The sequence below is a fragment of the Phaethon lepturus genome, unplaced genomic scaffold (assembly GCF_000687285.1).
Source record: "Phaethon lepturus isolate BGI_N335 unplaced genomic scaffold, ASM68728v1 scaffold5615, whole genome shotgun sequence".
In the NCBI taxonomy this organism is placed as follows: Eukaryota; Metazoa; Chordata; class Aves; order Phaethontiformes; family Phaethontidae; genus Phaethon; species Phaethon lepturus.
This window is the reverse complement of record NW_010538268.1, coordinates 48,484-64,697: the sequence shown is the minus strand read 5'-3', so window position 1 is coordinate 64,697 and position 16,214 is coordinate 48,484. Positions and strand designations below refer to the sequence as shown.

Genomic DNA, 16,214 nt, shown 5'->3' with positions numbered 1-16,214 from the left:
GTCAAATTATAGAGACAGCAGATATATGTCCCCCTCTGCCTATATCAATAACAGACATATCAACAGGGGACAAGATAACCAAGAAAGATGATAATGATGCTAAAGTAGGATTTAGTCATATAGAGAGGCAACAGAATTCAAGATGAAGAGGATAACCCAAGGGCTGAGAAGTACAAAAATTAAAGCAATGCAGGAAACATGCAAGGTAATGATAGCACGATACACAAAACAAAGTGGAAATACTTCATAAATTATTTTAAAAAATTCTGGGAAGAACCTTCTGTAATATACAGCAATATCAACTAACATCAACTAACCACTTTTCTTTAACAAACACCACCACCAAAACCCCCAACAAACTGAAAAAACCCCCCATATCTGTGAGCTGTATGGTACAACAGAGAAGAGAGATCTTAATTTATTAGTCCTGTTGTTTCTGTGCACGAGCATTCTTTGTAGTCCCCAGTGTACTTCCCTCTGCACTCCACAAGTTTGCTTACTACTATTTTTTGCTCACATGATGCATTATTCTTTTCTGCAGTAATGTGAGGAAGGTTAAGTCTATCAAGTCTAGGTAAACTACATCAGAATTTTTGCCAGTTGAAGTGTCTATTATCTCTACAGAAATCCTTCTTTACTAGGCAAAAGAAGCTTGCTAACTGAACATCTTTGACAGCACTTTCTGAGTACCCTTCGGACATTACTTCTGATCAGCGTTTGAAATCTTTCCTCCCATTACAGGTCAGCATATGCTTCTGTATCTTCTCAGCACGTCTTGTAATGTACATAAAAGTGCACCTACTGTAAAATATTAAATAGTACAGCTATCTTAAAAGAACACTTATCCATTCTCCGAGATGAGCATTTCCCTTTTATTTAGAAGAATGGATGATTGAACAGATACAGCATATTACAGACATACAAAGCATACAGCTGCTTTTATCCCTGTTACATTTTGTGGTTTGAGGTTTTATTTGCTTTTTCAAACACACATCATCTGTGGCACTGGCCAAGTTACCTTTGACTCTTCTGCTGCATCTACCCATAAAACAAGTAGTCATTTCTCAGTCAGAAAAATGCTTATCAACTAGTCAATATTAATTAAAAAATACCTTTGTTGTCTTAGAGCCTTCTTGGCTCTAAGTTTTCAAGTAATTCAAGTTCTTAATGTTCCTCTTTCTGGTCCTAAATATTCATAGCGCTGAGAGGAACTGAATTACTTTTTGAGTTCTTGCTTTTTAACTTCAACTCAGGTCCTGGAGCCTGAATGTCAGGATTCCTGCTTTAGTCAGATCACTGTTTTCAGCTTATAGTTCTACAGTAGTATTTTCCTTTCTCATTATTCATGCTGACCTTCAGCAGTGATCCTGTACGCTACGCAAGAATATAGATTTCAAAAGCATCTAAGACATTTATAATTCTTTTAATTCTAGGCCACCCTATAGAAACAAAGAGAAAATTACTTCAAACCCATTTCGCCAAGAGTACATGAATGCTATACGCTCCCAAAAGAGAAAATCAATGTTACTCTTAGGAAAAAAAAAAAAAGATTGCTTTTCAACTATTCCATTTCACTATAGTTGGAGTTTCAATTCTAAGTGATGAGTTCCCTCAGTTCTCACAGGCATACACAATGTTTTTACACTACATAATTTCAAACACAAAAACAAATAAGAAGTGGTATCTATTCAGTTATTTCCAAATTGAGGGATGTAGAAGATATTTCCTGTGATCCAGACTAATGCAGTTCTACAGCTTCTTTTGTTTGCTTTTGAACACAGAAAAGACCTGCTCTATCCTACGTCTGAAACCTGAAGGAGGCCCCTTGTACTCATTCTTTTGAATTCAAGTGCCTTTTACCCTGAGAACGAAGAGTGACGTTCAGTACGTGTGATACTTTCATAAAATGAAGAGACAGGTTAGTCTCTGGTCCTACTATCATGAAGACCTATGGTCAGTTGCAAAATACAGTCTACAAATGACTCACAAGTCACTGATCTTCACCTGTGAATGAACAATTCTCTTCAGTTTAAGAGAATCTCTCCCACCAGGCAATAGATAGTGAATTTGAATAGGTAAGCAATACAGAAGACTGGGTAACACGTCGTATTATCTGTATCAACAGAAAGCCTCTTGAAGCAAACTACAGCAAGAATAGAAATAATTTACTCCTGGCAAATGGTTCAGTACAAAATTTACTACAAAACTAGAAATCAGATTAACAGATTCTCTCTCTGAAACTTTGCACTGAAGTAAATAATGAGAATTTAGCTGGAGTAAAACTTAAGGAAAAAGATAAAAAGAAGAAAGTAATACACAATGTGAAATGATGTATTACGGTCTTCATCCACAACACGTCCCCAGGAAGCAAGTGTTGTACTGTCTGTGCTAGGCCAAGGAAGGACTGGGTGGTTTTGGAAACCTTTGAAACATCTCTGTAGCTCCCTGATGTACCTGTCTCTGGAGGCTGCAGCTTTGAAAAAGTATTTTCTGGCTTTAGCTTCTCAGACGTACATCAGAAAAACTCTCTATTTTAAAAGGGATTGCAAAAAACTAGCAGCAGATTTTGCTTCCATTCCAAATAAGGTCACAGTTTCTATTAACTTTACTAAGATCAAAATCAGGATATATGCACTGAAAGAAATGAACAGAAATATAAATAGCCTCAATTGCAGGAATGTCTCATATAAGACGCTAATTGTCATAGCAAGCAGGCCTTCTACAGAATACGCTTAAAATACAAATTAGAATCCATTAATGCTTATAACCAACCTTGCTAGGCAGTTTCACTGACTCTGTAACTTTGCACCTTTACTGAATTGAGCAACCTGGATTGAAGAAAAATAGCTATTCTAGTTCCAGAAGCATTTACATGGAAATACCCTCGTTCCCAGAAAGCATGTTGTATGTACATAAAGTTAGCGTTAGGCCCAGTGCTTAGATCATTCCACAAGACTTAAGTGAAAAAGGCAAAGGAAGCCAGCGGGCCTGACACTGTGCCCTGTCAGACACAGCCCCCGCAGAATGCGAAGAGGAGCACAGACCCCTCTGCAGGGACACTTGATCGGCAGCATCTGCAGGGAGGCTGGGAGGAAAAAAGCTGCACCGCTGACAGAATCTCAGGCAGCCGCACTACAAACCGTACAGGGCTTAATGCAGCACCCAGCACGGCCTGAACTGCTCGCCAAAGCCAGCGACTGACTGATGTCTGCTCTCCTGTAGGAATCAGGCCGACCGGCTAAGCTGCCACTCCTGATGCAGCTGCTTCACTTTGTATGAACTACGACATACTTCGGCTGTACGAAGAGAGGAATACTACTGTCTGTACTGTACAGTGTGACTTTTCACTGCAAAGTATCTGGACCAAGACATAATTGGATGTTTTGTACAGTTCAGTTTCTGTATAGCACTCATCTGCATACCTAAAATAATTATCATAAAGCAGGAAATTGCTAATTGCTAAAACTTCAGACCAATGCGCTAGCAGGTCCGTTAGAAAGAAACGGTATTACACAGAGCAGATGTCAGATCAGACTGTCTTAAACACAGACCTTGAATGTGCCTAACATTCACCTTGAAGACAAAACAAGCATCAACCCTGAGTTTCCATGTGACTGACAGCTGTTAAAACAGCTGCTGTGTTTCTTTTTATTGCATCAAAAAGACTCCCTCAAAGTGTTTAGTGTAGACATCTCATCTTCAGGGCAGCGATTTTTCAAGTTTGAAGGGTCAATCATTGATCCACATCAACAGGTTTTGTTCTGTTCTTCCATATTCTCTGACAACCACCAAAATGTGCTAGTATCAGCGGCTGCTAGATGTGGGGCCTTCTGTTTAACTATTTTCGTGCACAGAGCCTCAGTTCGCAATACTTACGTGTTTTACACACAAACTTAAGAACAGGGTCCTACTTCTAAATAACAAAAGAAGTTTTCCTCTTGTTTTTGGAAACGTGTATTCACAGTAGTTTCTCAGAATGCTGTACTTTTGGCCTAGGATAATTATGATTTCACTAAAAGTTTAATTTTCAGCTGTAAGAGAAAAAGAATATGTATTCATCCACAAGCCAGCTCAGGATCCGAGTCATCACAGCTATATGCTGTTCTTAAACTTCAGAAACTCCTTTATCTAAAACTTTCCAGGACAGCAATACTGTGGTGCTCTGTCAGCAGCAGTGTTAAGACTGTCAAGGAGAAGCAGCTACAGTATTCAGTATTTTTATCATTATTTTCTTTTAAAGCAAATGGAAGGGTGTCATGGAAAGCCTGACCTGTAGCAAATGATATAATCACATTTTATCTATTAATTTCTCCTTATAAAATGGTATATAATGCTTCTTGGTCAGCATACTTCACATACAGAGAAAGCTACTCCTAGGAGGGCTACTGTTTCTGCTTCCAAACTCATTCTGCCAAAGCACATGGTTGTTCTCCCAGCTTTCCTGGCATTGATGATTGTCCAATACAATGTGAATTTCATTAGGCACAGGAATCCAAAGAGAATTTTTAATATTGCAAAGAGAATTTTTAATATTGCGACAGACTTACTAAAATTAAGACTCTATTAAAACTCGATTTTGAGATGTTTATAAGTAAGCAAGATGTTTATATTTGTCATGTCTCAATAACCTGAAGATCACACTAAACTTTGTTCTAGACATGTTTAAATTATTCATTTAAAATAAACTGAGATTTCTTCTCTCCCCTCACTCAAATTATTTGCAAAGCAATTTTAATTCTTTTGATAATTATTTGCTGAACATCTATGAATTGCTCCTTCCCCTGGGTTTTACAGATTGGACTAATAACTATACGGTGTTTAACCCTATACTTTTTTACTGGAATGCAAATGCCTTCAGTAATACCCATTTTTAGTCATATGTATTCTTGTTTACAAATTAACAAATATCTGTGTCTGAACAACCACCATGCTAAGAAGTTTCATTGAAGAAAAAATAGGTTTTACAAAAATATGTATGAATAACATTTAAAAAGGAGTGCTCAGGAGTCATACAAAGAGTTTTTAGAAGTTCTTGGGAGTTCTTGTAACTGCTGTTTCCACTACTTCACACACCGTACTTAGAATACAAGATTAAATTTTCAGGTCAGAGTCTCATACAGTATCAACTGGCATAGCTCTACTTGTTGGCATGGCTTCCTTTTATTGCCTTCAGCAGAGATGCAGTAATTTGTACCAGACTGGGCTATAGTCACTGGTTTCTAAGTGTCAGTTCTGCAATCTCTTGCAAGAATATGAAAGGATTTTAACAGGTGTCCCTTCTCACCTGCATTTCTTTTCTAGTAATTCTCCCAATCTAGTCTTCTGACCCTGCTCCTCAACTTGAATTCCTCAAAATCTAACTGGTTTGTATTGACTTCCACATCCCTGGATGAGCTTTGTGGTTTAACTGCTTATAAATTGAGAAATACATGAGCCAGAAGCTATTGAACAAGGGAACACAGAACTGCCCATTATCCTGTCAATCACAAGCACTTTTCAAGGTAAATCTGTACTTAAAATATCACTTCATTGACTGATGATACTTGTTTAAATAAATAGTTATAAAGTCTCTAATAATGTGGTGTTTCATTCTTAGCAAAGAATTCCCCAAACTGCGAAGAGAGTGCAGTCAGGCTGGGGAGTATGTACTTACTGCAACTACAAGCAACCATCTTTTCCCCTGAAAACAAGGGCACTGCTGGAAATGGACCTTTTAAGGCCTAAACGTATGACTGAATTGTAGCTTTGCATCAACAAGTTCAAGAATTAAAACAGTACCTTTTCTGCATGAACCACTTAAAAAAAAAAAAAAAAAACAGCAAAAAACCATACAACCTCACATGAACTTTATGTTTTGCACTATTTTGCCACTACTGTTCTTCCATCTTTCCTTCTTTCCTTTACATTTCTCTCCTCTTACCTTCTCCCTTACTGCCAGCCCACCTCATCTCCCAATTTTCTTGTATCCCTCTATCACACTGAAGGGGGTCTGCCTTCTCACACCCCCAGCTGTCTCCAGTGTAGTCTCTTTGGCCAAGAACAACTGCAGGCTGTTGTGCTTTACATCTGACCTGTTCCCATGCAACTAAAGCAACAGGAGTTCTACCACCACTGAACGGTGTAGTATGAACCTATGTTAATTACTGTTGTTAACTGTTTTACTACGTTGCATTTATTAGTGAGCTATTTGAATAGTTGCAGGAGTCAGTTTTGTTCAACTGTTCTAAAGCCGCAGCAGCAGCACTGCACGGCTGAAGAGGCTTGATACGACTAAGACATACACTAAAAGCCCCTTCCAAACAGTTGACCACCAGCACACCGAAGGTACCAAAACCACCTTACGGCTTTCCTTCGTGCACATCTAATAGCTGCCCGGTACCCATGGTGGCCACAAGATGTAATAGCAGATGCTCAGGTGTGATAGTGATGTTCTTGCTGACGAGTCTGGGGAGTTATGCCAACATGCTGTATGTTGCTGTACAAATGGGAGTACTAATGACAGCGTTGATTTTGGACAGATCGTGACTAAAGGCAGAAATGGAAGAATGTGATGCTTAGGAAGCAGTACACTCCGGCAGCAGAATCGGGGGAGGATGAGCAACTTAGAAAGTTATGCTGCTCAGATGCTACTGCTTAGAAAGACAAAGTAGTTCTCAACAGAATCTATAATTATCTGTGCAACATTTTGTAATGAAATCATTCTTACTAAAGAGAAAGTAATAGCAATTCTTCCCTTAAATTAATGAGAATGCACTGCAGGATGGCCACCCATTTTGGTTTTTTTTCACTGGTTGAACATGCACGTTGCTCTATTCAGTGGATGGTATCATAACTCTTGGAAGTGTCCAGGCTCCTGGGGACCAGGACAAAATACAGCTACCCTGGGAAGCACTCTCTGAAGATGGAAGGAGGGCACAAAACATACCTAATCCCCAGTTTTTCAAGTGCCCTCTGTCTTTTCAGGCCAAGACAAAAACCCTGCTGTGAGAAATTCTTTCTCTTTAGTAGTATCCGAGGACTAAGGAAGCGGACAGATTACGTTCTGCTTTTCCATTCCACCCTACTACTTAACCATGTGTAATATTTGCATCAGTTTCTCTATTTGTAGAGCAGTACTACAAATAAACACAGTTATAAAGCACTCTAAAATACTTGGCAGGAATGAACTATGAATAAGCTAATGTTAGTTACAGTAGACATATGGAGTGGAATGCTGAAAGGTTGGGGAATCTGAATCACAGAAGTCTTACCATCACTAATTCTAATGTCTATTTAAAGTGAAACTGAAGCACCACAGGGAAAATTATATCTGATCATTTCATTGCAATATTTGAGGATATTTCCTTGCCATTTTCTGCTGCTTTTAATTATGAAGCTACACATGATGTTCTTGATATTGTCTGCAGAAAATGGAGCATGGATTTTTAATGTCAGGTAGGCAGTTCCCTTTCTGTTGACTTCAATGATTTCTTTCTTGTATAAAGCGTGCTAAAAGGAAACGGTAGCTGTACGTACAATTCCAAATCTATCACTTGATGTCAAACACCTCATCTAAGCCATTTCCCATGCAAAAAAGATGAAAATCCAAAAACATCTGAAAGAGGTTAGTGGAAAAAAAAAAAAGGAAGTTACTGATTTAGAAGAGAGGCTATAGCAGTAACTAGGATCAGCAGCTTAAACTGCGTATGAGGGAATGGTTCCTGGCAGCCAGATACATTAACGCACATCTAGATGCAATTGTGCAAAACCCCCCATGGTGGCAGGTCTAAAACTGTAAATGGTATAGCTGCAACAGTAAAGCTTTGCACCAGAGCTAAGAATGGCATCACCAAAACCTTCAGTCGTACAAGCAGTCCTGATTCAGGGGACTAATCTTTCTGACTAATCTGTTTTGATAAGGACTGCCACATGGGCAGAACACCCCCCTTTATATAGCATTTCACCACTACTAGAATAAAATTAGCATCTCACCAATATCTTCTCTGGTTACTGGCAAGTTCACTAAAATTCAAAGGAATATTTATTCAAATAGTTTCCAATATACTAGAGGAAATGTAAACGGCTGCAGCTCTGCTTAAGCAAGAGATGCATTATGTGCAATGAAAATCTCGTAGAAGTATGCTGAATAATGTTTGTTAGTACTTTCCCTGTTAATACCATAATCCCTAACAAAGAGAAAGTCTACTATTTTAAAGAAAGTTCTCACACATTACTGGGATTCTTGCTCATATATGAGCCTTTTGGAGGGTTGTTTTTAACATCATTAGTTCCAAAATTAAATACATAGTCATGGGAAGGAGACACAACATTGTAGTTATGAAAGAAGCAGAATTTTGTCAAGAAAAGTTTCCCTTGCCTCTTTTCCCTCTGTCATTTATTTGCTGCTATCTCATTTCTACAGAGCTTCAGCTGACATTCAAAGCTAGTTCTTGATCTGGTGAATACTGAACTGTGCTAATTGAAGTGACTTTTGTTCTTGTTGTTATTGTTTGTCTCTTAGCTGTAATTAATATTTCTAATTGGAATTTACAACGGTGCCTGTGGTGTGTTGTTACCACAGATGATATGCCAGAAGAGAGTTCTGGTGCCCTCCCAGAAGATGAAGAATAATGGCTCTGGCTCATGGGTGAATTGCACAGTTCCTTAGCGAACGCTGAGTACTAGCTTAAAAACCTCCTGGAGGCAAACAGTGGTTACCACATAATTATGTGACAGATAAGCCACAGCCCATGCAGTGAGCAAGTCTGATGGATGGGATTTTCAGATATTTTTGTCTTCATCATTCATAATTTACTCAAGAGTGATGCCACTAGTGATCAATAGTAAAGGCCCTCAGCAAAGGAAGCCAGCATAGAACACAGCTGCACCATGTGTAACTTGGCAAGGAAGTACGGAATCAAATCTGCATTTCACCAAACTCGTGTTTCCACCTTACTGTAAGATCCAGGTACAGAGTACAAGACTACCTTGTTGTTCTGTATTTATTTCTGAGATATTAGGAGGATTCATTTGCTGTATCATCAAATCATGTAACTGACCATTCCATGGGTAAAACCACATTCCGTAACTTAAGTGGAGCATAATAGGGTCCTTTTGAGAGAGCAAATATAAAAGGTAGTCAGAGAAGAAAATGATACAAACTAGAGGGATTTTTCAGTTTCTCCAATCACTCCCATAAATACATCCATTTCCTTTATGCCATTTTTGCTTATGTTACTTTTCAGAGTTAGATAATTTGCACATCTGTCTTTGACAAGCATCTTCTAGACCATGTAACATCATTTTTACTGTCAAGATTTCCTTAGGAACACTTCCACCTATGCCCATATACTTAGCCACTTGAGGAGATACAATGTCTTAATCCTCTTGTTGCCAATTAATAAGTCCAGCTGTTGTGTAAGAAAATGGAAACGTTTTGGTAATTTGAGTCTTTCATATATACTAGAGTAACAGGACAACAGCAGAGAAAGAAAAAAAGTCGCTTTAGAAGAAGGGCTTTCACAAGAACAGGGTTTGGAATTTGACACAGCTGTATGGTGTGCAGAAGGTGGCTGCACATTTCAGATTTGTGAAAATGAGACAGTAAATATATCAAGTAAAAAAGATGTTGCTTCAGATAATGTATAAAGAAACTGTGAGTATACATATGTATGTAAAATGTTTTAAAATGCATTGTTTCGTTCATATGATACACACAGTTAAAGATCAGAAATGAAAGCTTTTATCAACATATCTGGGTCAGTGCTGACTTGTATTCCTTAAATTCTTTCAAAATGAATAAACACACTTCATTGTCAAAGCACTAATATACTAGTGATTCTCCATTTATGGCAGAAATAATGTTCTAGCTTTCTATAAAAGAGCTACTAAACAGCATACAGAGGTAATTGTTGCAGGAAAACAATGACAGGTACAAGATGGTTCCTCCTACACAGTCTACTAAGAGCAGCAGCAATAGCAGAGATCATTAGGCAAACTAACCTGTGGTGTCATTCCATGGCAGATATACATGATTGGGATATTCTCAGTGTCTGGCCCTTGATCAAGGCACAAATCACTTTTCAGGGAATTCTGCAGCTAAAATAAACAGAAAGAAAAAGAAATCAACCAAGTCTTACATGAGAAAAAGATGGTGAGACTACTTTCTTTTCTTTGCAAAAACACTGTATGTACTTGAGCAAGGAAATACGCAAAATGAAAAATGTTGCTGCAGTGATGATTTTTGATATACATTTTTAAAGTATTAAGTCTAATGCATTTCTGGTACACATTATACACAACTGTCAATTTTTTTACCAGTGCAGCTAGCTGAGCAGCATGGATGGAGTTTCAAACATAGGAGAAAGCCCGGTAATTAAACAGTTTTTCAGAATCACTCAGGAGAGTCTTCTGATTTCTGGAAATTATTCAAAAAAATCCTTTCTGCTGACACTTAGAGACTTCTGGCCAATTGGTATGCAGTAACTCTTCTTTGCATTATTCCAGGCTAACTCACGCACAGCAATCTATCTATGAACAGACTGCAAAAGCACTTGGCCCTGTTCATCACAAAGCCCTATATATTACCTGTGCAACACAGACAGAATTTTCTGAAAGTGAGGTGCTAAATTAATGAGCACAGATAGCTGGAAGGTCTTTTTAGACTATGAGGCCAAAGATGTGCATTGCATACCCATGGGCATGTATAAAGGTGTTCAGTGGTATCAGATCAGTTCAGAGAACATGAGAGAATTGTCTGATGGAGTGAGAGAATTGTCTGATGGAGTGAGAGAAGAGGTGATGTGCTTTGCAAGCATCTGTGATTATTAACTGAGCAGTCCTGTCAGCTGTGTACAGGGCCCTCCTTTGAGGAAAACCGTGACATGCTTAGAAAGGAAGTCTAGAAGTGCACTTGTACGTAAGAAGTGTGGACAAGCCAGAGACTGAAGTCGGGCAGTGAATAAAATCAAAACCATGAACTCATCGCTGCAAGATTTCCAACTCCAAACCTAACTCTAAATTCAATAATAGACAGGACAAATCTTAACATTAAAGAGAAAATATATATTAGGTGTCAACACTGGCCTTATTCTTAGCTGCAAGCCTCAATAATTAAAGTTTCCTCTCTCAAAGCTTTGTATTTCTTAGCCATAAATGTGACCACAACCATGACTCTAATCATAACCAGCTGTTAGGCACCACTCTCTATCCAAAACAATGATAAATACCAGCCTTATTAATTCATGCCTGGATCCATCACTACCTTTGGCTTTTCAAAACCTCTTCCACAAACTCAAACTCTAATGCTTGTCCTAGCCCTAATGTTATAACCTTTTCCACAACAATCCCCATAATAAAGGAAGCAAAAAAAATCTGCCTTGACCAACGTCAGCATGCAATTTAGCTGAGAGCGCTGACCCAGCAGTGAAACAGGTGCAGAGACCTTACAGTCCCAAGGTCCAAAAAGAAACGTGTCCTTAACCCTAAGAGCTGCCCAGTGATCAGGCGCTACAGAAGGAGAGACAAAATGCTCTATTCCTTTTAACACCAGTGCTCTTCTTATGAACCTTGAACACAAAAAAATAAAATGAGCTCTTCAGATTTAATTTCTCAAACTCTCACCCAACCACAACTCTACAATTAACTTAGAATATCTGTAGAGTAATGATCCTTACAGAAAACAGAAAAACAAAATAGCCACTGCCCTGTTAACCAATAATGCTGTTTCAAAATCTGAGGCCCAGACTCTTAGGAACCATCCCTTTCCAGAATCTAGTGGCTTTGTGGCAACCAACAATTAACTTGGGTAATGCAGTTTTAGACCACCAAAACTTAATCTTAATTACAACGCAAAATATAACTAGGTTGCCAATCCCTATGCTGAAAACCAGAAATAATCAGTCAGTACTGCCGTTTGCTCCCTTTCGAACTTAAAGCCTTACAGAATATAGAGATAAACTAGAACACTGACATTTTGAATTTCCAAAATTATCTCAAACATGAAGCTGAAATCAGGGAGCCAGTCCCTACACTGAATACATCAGCTTTTGGCCCACTGACACCACTTTCTCCTAACTCTTCAGGCTACTGCAGAATTCAGACAGAAATTTGGTTCCCAAACCTTTACACTGCCACCAACCCTAACCCTAGCTATATGCCACAGCATAAACTAGACATGAATGATACAACTATTTTCCTGACTCTCACAGAACAGGAGGAAATTCAGGATTCAGGAAATAAATATGGGTGTTGACACTGTAGATGCTTATATCCTAACCCTCGCCCCATTCAAATAGCTTCTGTAATTACTCAGGGCTTTTTTTCAAATTAATGATAATGCTGTAGTAGTAATATCTCTATTTTCTACAAAAAATTAAGACAGTTGATGAATGGAAGCACTAAGAGAATCAGCAAGCAGCTGACTTGCTTTGAAATATTACACTTTTCTCCATTAATAAGACATGCAAGCAAACAGGAAAGCAGATGCGAAGAAAGACTAGAGATGCAAGCAATTCTTTTACTAAAAAGGTTGGGGCACTTTATCTTTTTGTTTCATACAACAGTATTTCATAAAACAGTAAGCTGTATTTCATAAAACACTCCCCTTTCACCTGTACAGATACGTTGCCATAGCTGGCCACTACTTCTTTTGTGGTAGTAGGTGATGAGGCTACTCTCATACTGCAGACAAAAGACTGCATCATGTGCTTTATTATGCAGTGCCTAAATACATATTCATGTTCTGCTGACTAGCGAGTTCAGTACTTCTGTAACAAACTTCTGATTCTTTTTGGTTTGTATATTGCCAGCAAGGAACCTTCAAAGGCTGATGAGAAAGTCTCAGCAGAATATGAAATCATACGGTGCCGGTTCACTGATTTTAATTTTGAATTACATGATGTGGAATTAATCCTCAGACTACGCAACAAGTACCTTAGCTATTCCACTGGTCTTGTTTTTTTATCTAGTATCACTTCTACCTGCAATCAGTGATTCTTTAGCCAGAGGCACCTACAAGCAGAATCATGCACCTATTAGCTGCTATGCCTCCTTCTCTGCAAGAAACTCTGCACCTGATGAGATCATGGCATCACTGAGGGCAATTCCACAAGTATATGGAAGAGGCTCCTTGCACACACCTAGGTGTGATTTTGGCATTGTTCTGATCTGGTTTGGAAAGTTATCATTATCTCACGCATTTAACAACGACCTAAACCTGTGTTGGAAGTGTTTTTTCTTTGGATTGTATGAAAAGCCTGCACCATAATTTGAATTGATCAAAAGGGTCATGGAACTCTGTGGGGCACACAACCATTTCATTTGCTAAAACAGAGCAGCTGCTCTGTGGCACCCTCAAGGGTCTTAGAGCCATACTGGCAAACTGCACAACTCGGACTTCTTTTTGAGGAGGAATGTGTCAAACGAAATCTTTCACTTCTATGACCTGCTCTTACTAGTTATGTTTCCCAATTGGGATTTGCATGCAAAAAGGCAACTTTATTTCACAGGAATCAATTTTTGGGACTGTGACACTGGATACAGAATGTGAAAAGGACGTTCTAGCTCTACTAGCTTATTATGGGCCCACACTAACTTGCTATGCTCATCTTCCATGTCATGCACACCTGCCCTCTCTGTTTAGATTGCCAGTTTTCTAGGGGCAAGAATTGGCTCTGCTTTAATTAGCACGGTACAACTCGAGCATGATTTCAACACAGACAAGGGTACTACTATCACACAAGTAATGACGATGGTGATCCCAACATACAGGCATTTAAGGCTCTAAATTAAGGTCTGCCTACAATAATAAGAAGCTTGCAGTCGAAATACTTGGCCTGTTTTGTTAATTCACCTGCTGACTGCAAACCTTCCAACTGACAGCTACAACATGTCTAAGAAATCATGCCTTGAGTATCTCTGAGTGGAATGCAAGCCATGAAACAAACAAAAGAATCAGGGAGGAAGATAACTTTCATAATACCTCAGCATAAACTGCATCAGAGCAGCTGTCTCTGTCAACTAACCAGTCTAACAAATTATTTAACTAGTGACTTCCCATTTATCTGATTACTTTACTCAGAGCCAGGCATTGCCTTCATGAATTACTTCCACTATTACACCTTTCCCCCCCATCTTTTTAGAACGCCAAATGTAAACAAGATACTTACCACCCCATACGCGACAGTATCTGAATACATTCTCATTTCTGGATACACAGTGACAAGATACCACCTAAAGGTCTTGCACTGGAGCTTCTTCCTCAAGGCCTTCCTCTCAGAAATATCACCAATATCAATTCCGGAGTCCTGCACACAAAACAAAGGATAGAAAAAGCAGAAAAAATGATTATGACCTATGATAATTATCAGCTTTGGGTTGCAGAGTGACTGTTACCCACACGTGCTCTACAAGTGCCCCAATTAAACAGGATACAGGTCACTATGGCAGGGTCTCTTTCAAAGTCTGCTTTGGTCAATGAAAACACTCCTATTGACTTCAGTGGGCTTTAGATCTAGCTTCCAATGAATATCACGGTTGTTCTCTAATTCCCTGGCACCTTCCAAATCCAGAAGTAATTGGCAGGAAGTAGCAAGTTGCCCTAGAAACAACCTTAATGCTGGCATCCTGCTGTGGCCTAATCGTTAATATATGACACTTTCTGGCCATTTCTGAAGTCTGGGTTTACTGCTTCATTGCAAAGAGCCGAAGCTCTGCTCACCTTTCTGAAATACCACTTATTAAATTTCTTCTGTACTGTAAAAAGAGAAGTTGCTATTTTTGTTAAAAGCAATTGCAGAATATTCTCTCTCCTAATTTTTACTATCCTTTACATTTCTGGCTAACCTAATTTCTACTTATCGTAAGAGCAGATCATAAAGCCTGAGTTTCATAAAGTCCCTGTATATAAAAATCAATAATTTATCCCATTGCAATTATACAGCGGAAATTTTTAGAGAGGGATCTAAGTAGAAATCCATGGCTGCTACTTGACAGGAAGTAAAATGAGACATTTGCGCTACCAATTCTGCCTCAGAACAAAATGCAGGAAAAATAAATCTTCATAGGGAAATCCTATAATCTGCCTACTTAAACTACTGGGCCGTAAGTGTCCCAAAGATTCTGTCAGCCACCCGATATGATTATAAATAACGTTGGGAGCACTGAATTTTCTTAGCTACACATCAAAAAGGTATCTTTATAAATATCTAGATTTCTGAGCTGCCAAAACGACTGCTTTTTATATCCCAAAGCACTGAATTAATGTTAGTCTGGAACAAGTATATTTTATTATGGAAGCACTTTCTAACTAAAATAAAATTGACTCCCACATTAGCAAAGTATACCAAAAAGTAGGAAACTGAGGTCTAGCGTAAACAGGCATATCTCACGCTAATGCTTAAAAATGATGACTCCTCTCCTCTCAAGCCCTACATAATTCATAAAACTTTATGTGGAGCTACTCCTTGAGCAATCATTTTTTCCTGACTTTTCTCACAAGTGACTAGATAAAGGAACATGCTGCAGGGTGCTGTAAGATAACCATGGACAAATCCCACTCATGCACTGCTCTGGCTGCACTTGGACTTGCCAGCATTATCAGCCACTTGTGTGAAGGAAAAGGGGATGCCAGCACACAGACGTTCAACTTCCAGCACTACCAAGGCTTCCTGGGATCAGGTACTAAACTGGTCCAGCGCATCCCAACTCCTTTCTCACGCAACCCTGCAGGCACCAATGCTTGTTTCCTCACAGTTTATTGTACGAGGTAAGAGCGTCTGGGGCCTCGGTAATCACATCCTCCCATGTAGCTGGAGAAGGAAAATAGCTCACATGTAGCACACTGGCTTTATCACCAGCAACAGCTCAGTGTGTTCCCCAAAGCTGAGAATACGATGGGAGGAAAACAAAACAAAACAAAACAAAATTATAGAGGAGTACACATGGAGAGCACAGGTCTTCCTTCTGGGACGTGAAAAATCTTTCCTTTGGGTTTTAAATGCTTTTCTGAATCTATATAACTAAGCAGTTACAATGCAGAAATCACTATGGTATCCGAGATCCCCATTTGAAGCCCTCAATACTTCAGAGCCACCCTCAGAGATCCCAAGAGGGCAGTCACAGCACACTGCCAAATGAGTCTAAGTCTTTTTTATTATTATTAGTTCTCAAAGACTAAAACCTTTGGAAACATCTGACTATGGGGCTTCTCACAGATCTGGGAATTCTTCCACGGA

General features: G+C 39.0%; 1 protein-coding gene across 1 annotated transcript in view; it reads right to left on the bottom strand.

Moving 5' to 3' along the window:
- GALNT18 (polypeptide N-acetylgalactosaminyltransferase 18) overlaps window positions 1-16,214 on the bottom strand; it is a gene marked incomplete at its 5' end in the record, with an annotated part of 80,815 nt that overhangs the window by 39,997 nt on the left and 24,604 nt on the right. The window contains 2 exons of the mRNA XM_010286735.1: window positions 9,982-10,077; window positions 14,148-14,285. Of these exons, the coding sequence (XP_010285037.1) occupies window positions 9,982-10,077; window positions 14,148-14,285 (234 nt within the window). The remainder of the gene's footprint in view (window positions 1-9,981; window positions 10,078-14,147; window positions 14,286-16,214) is intronic.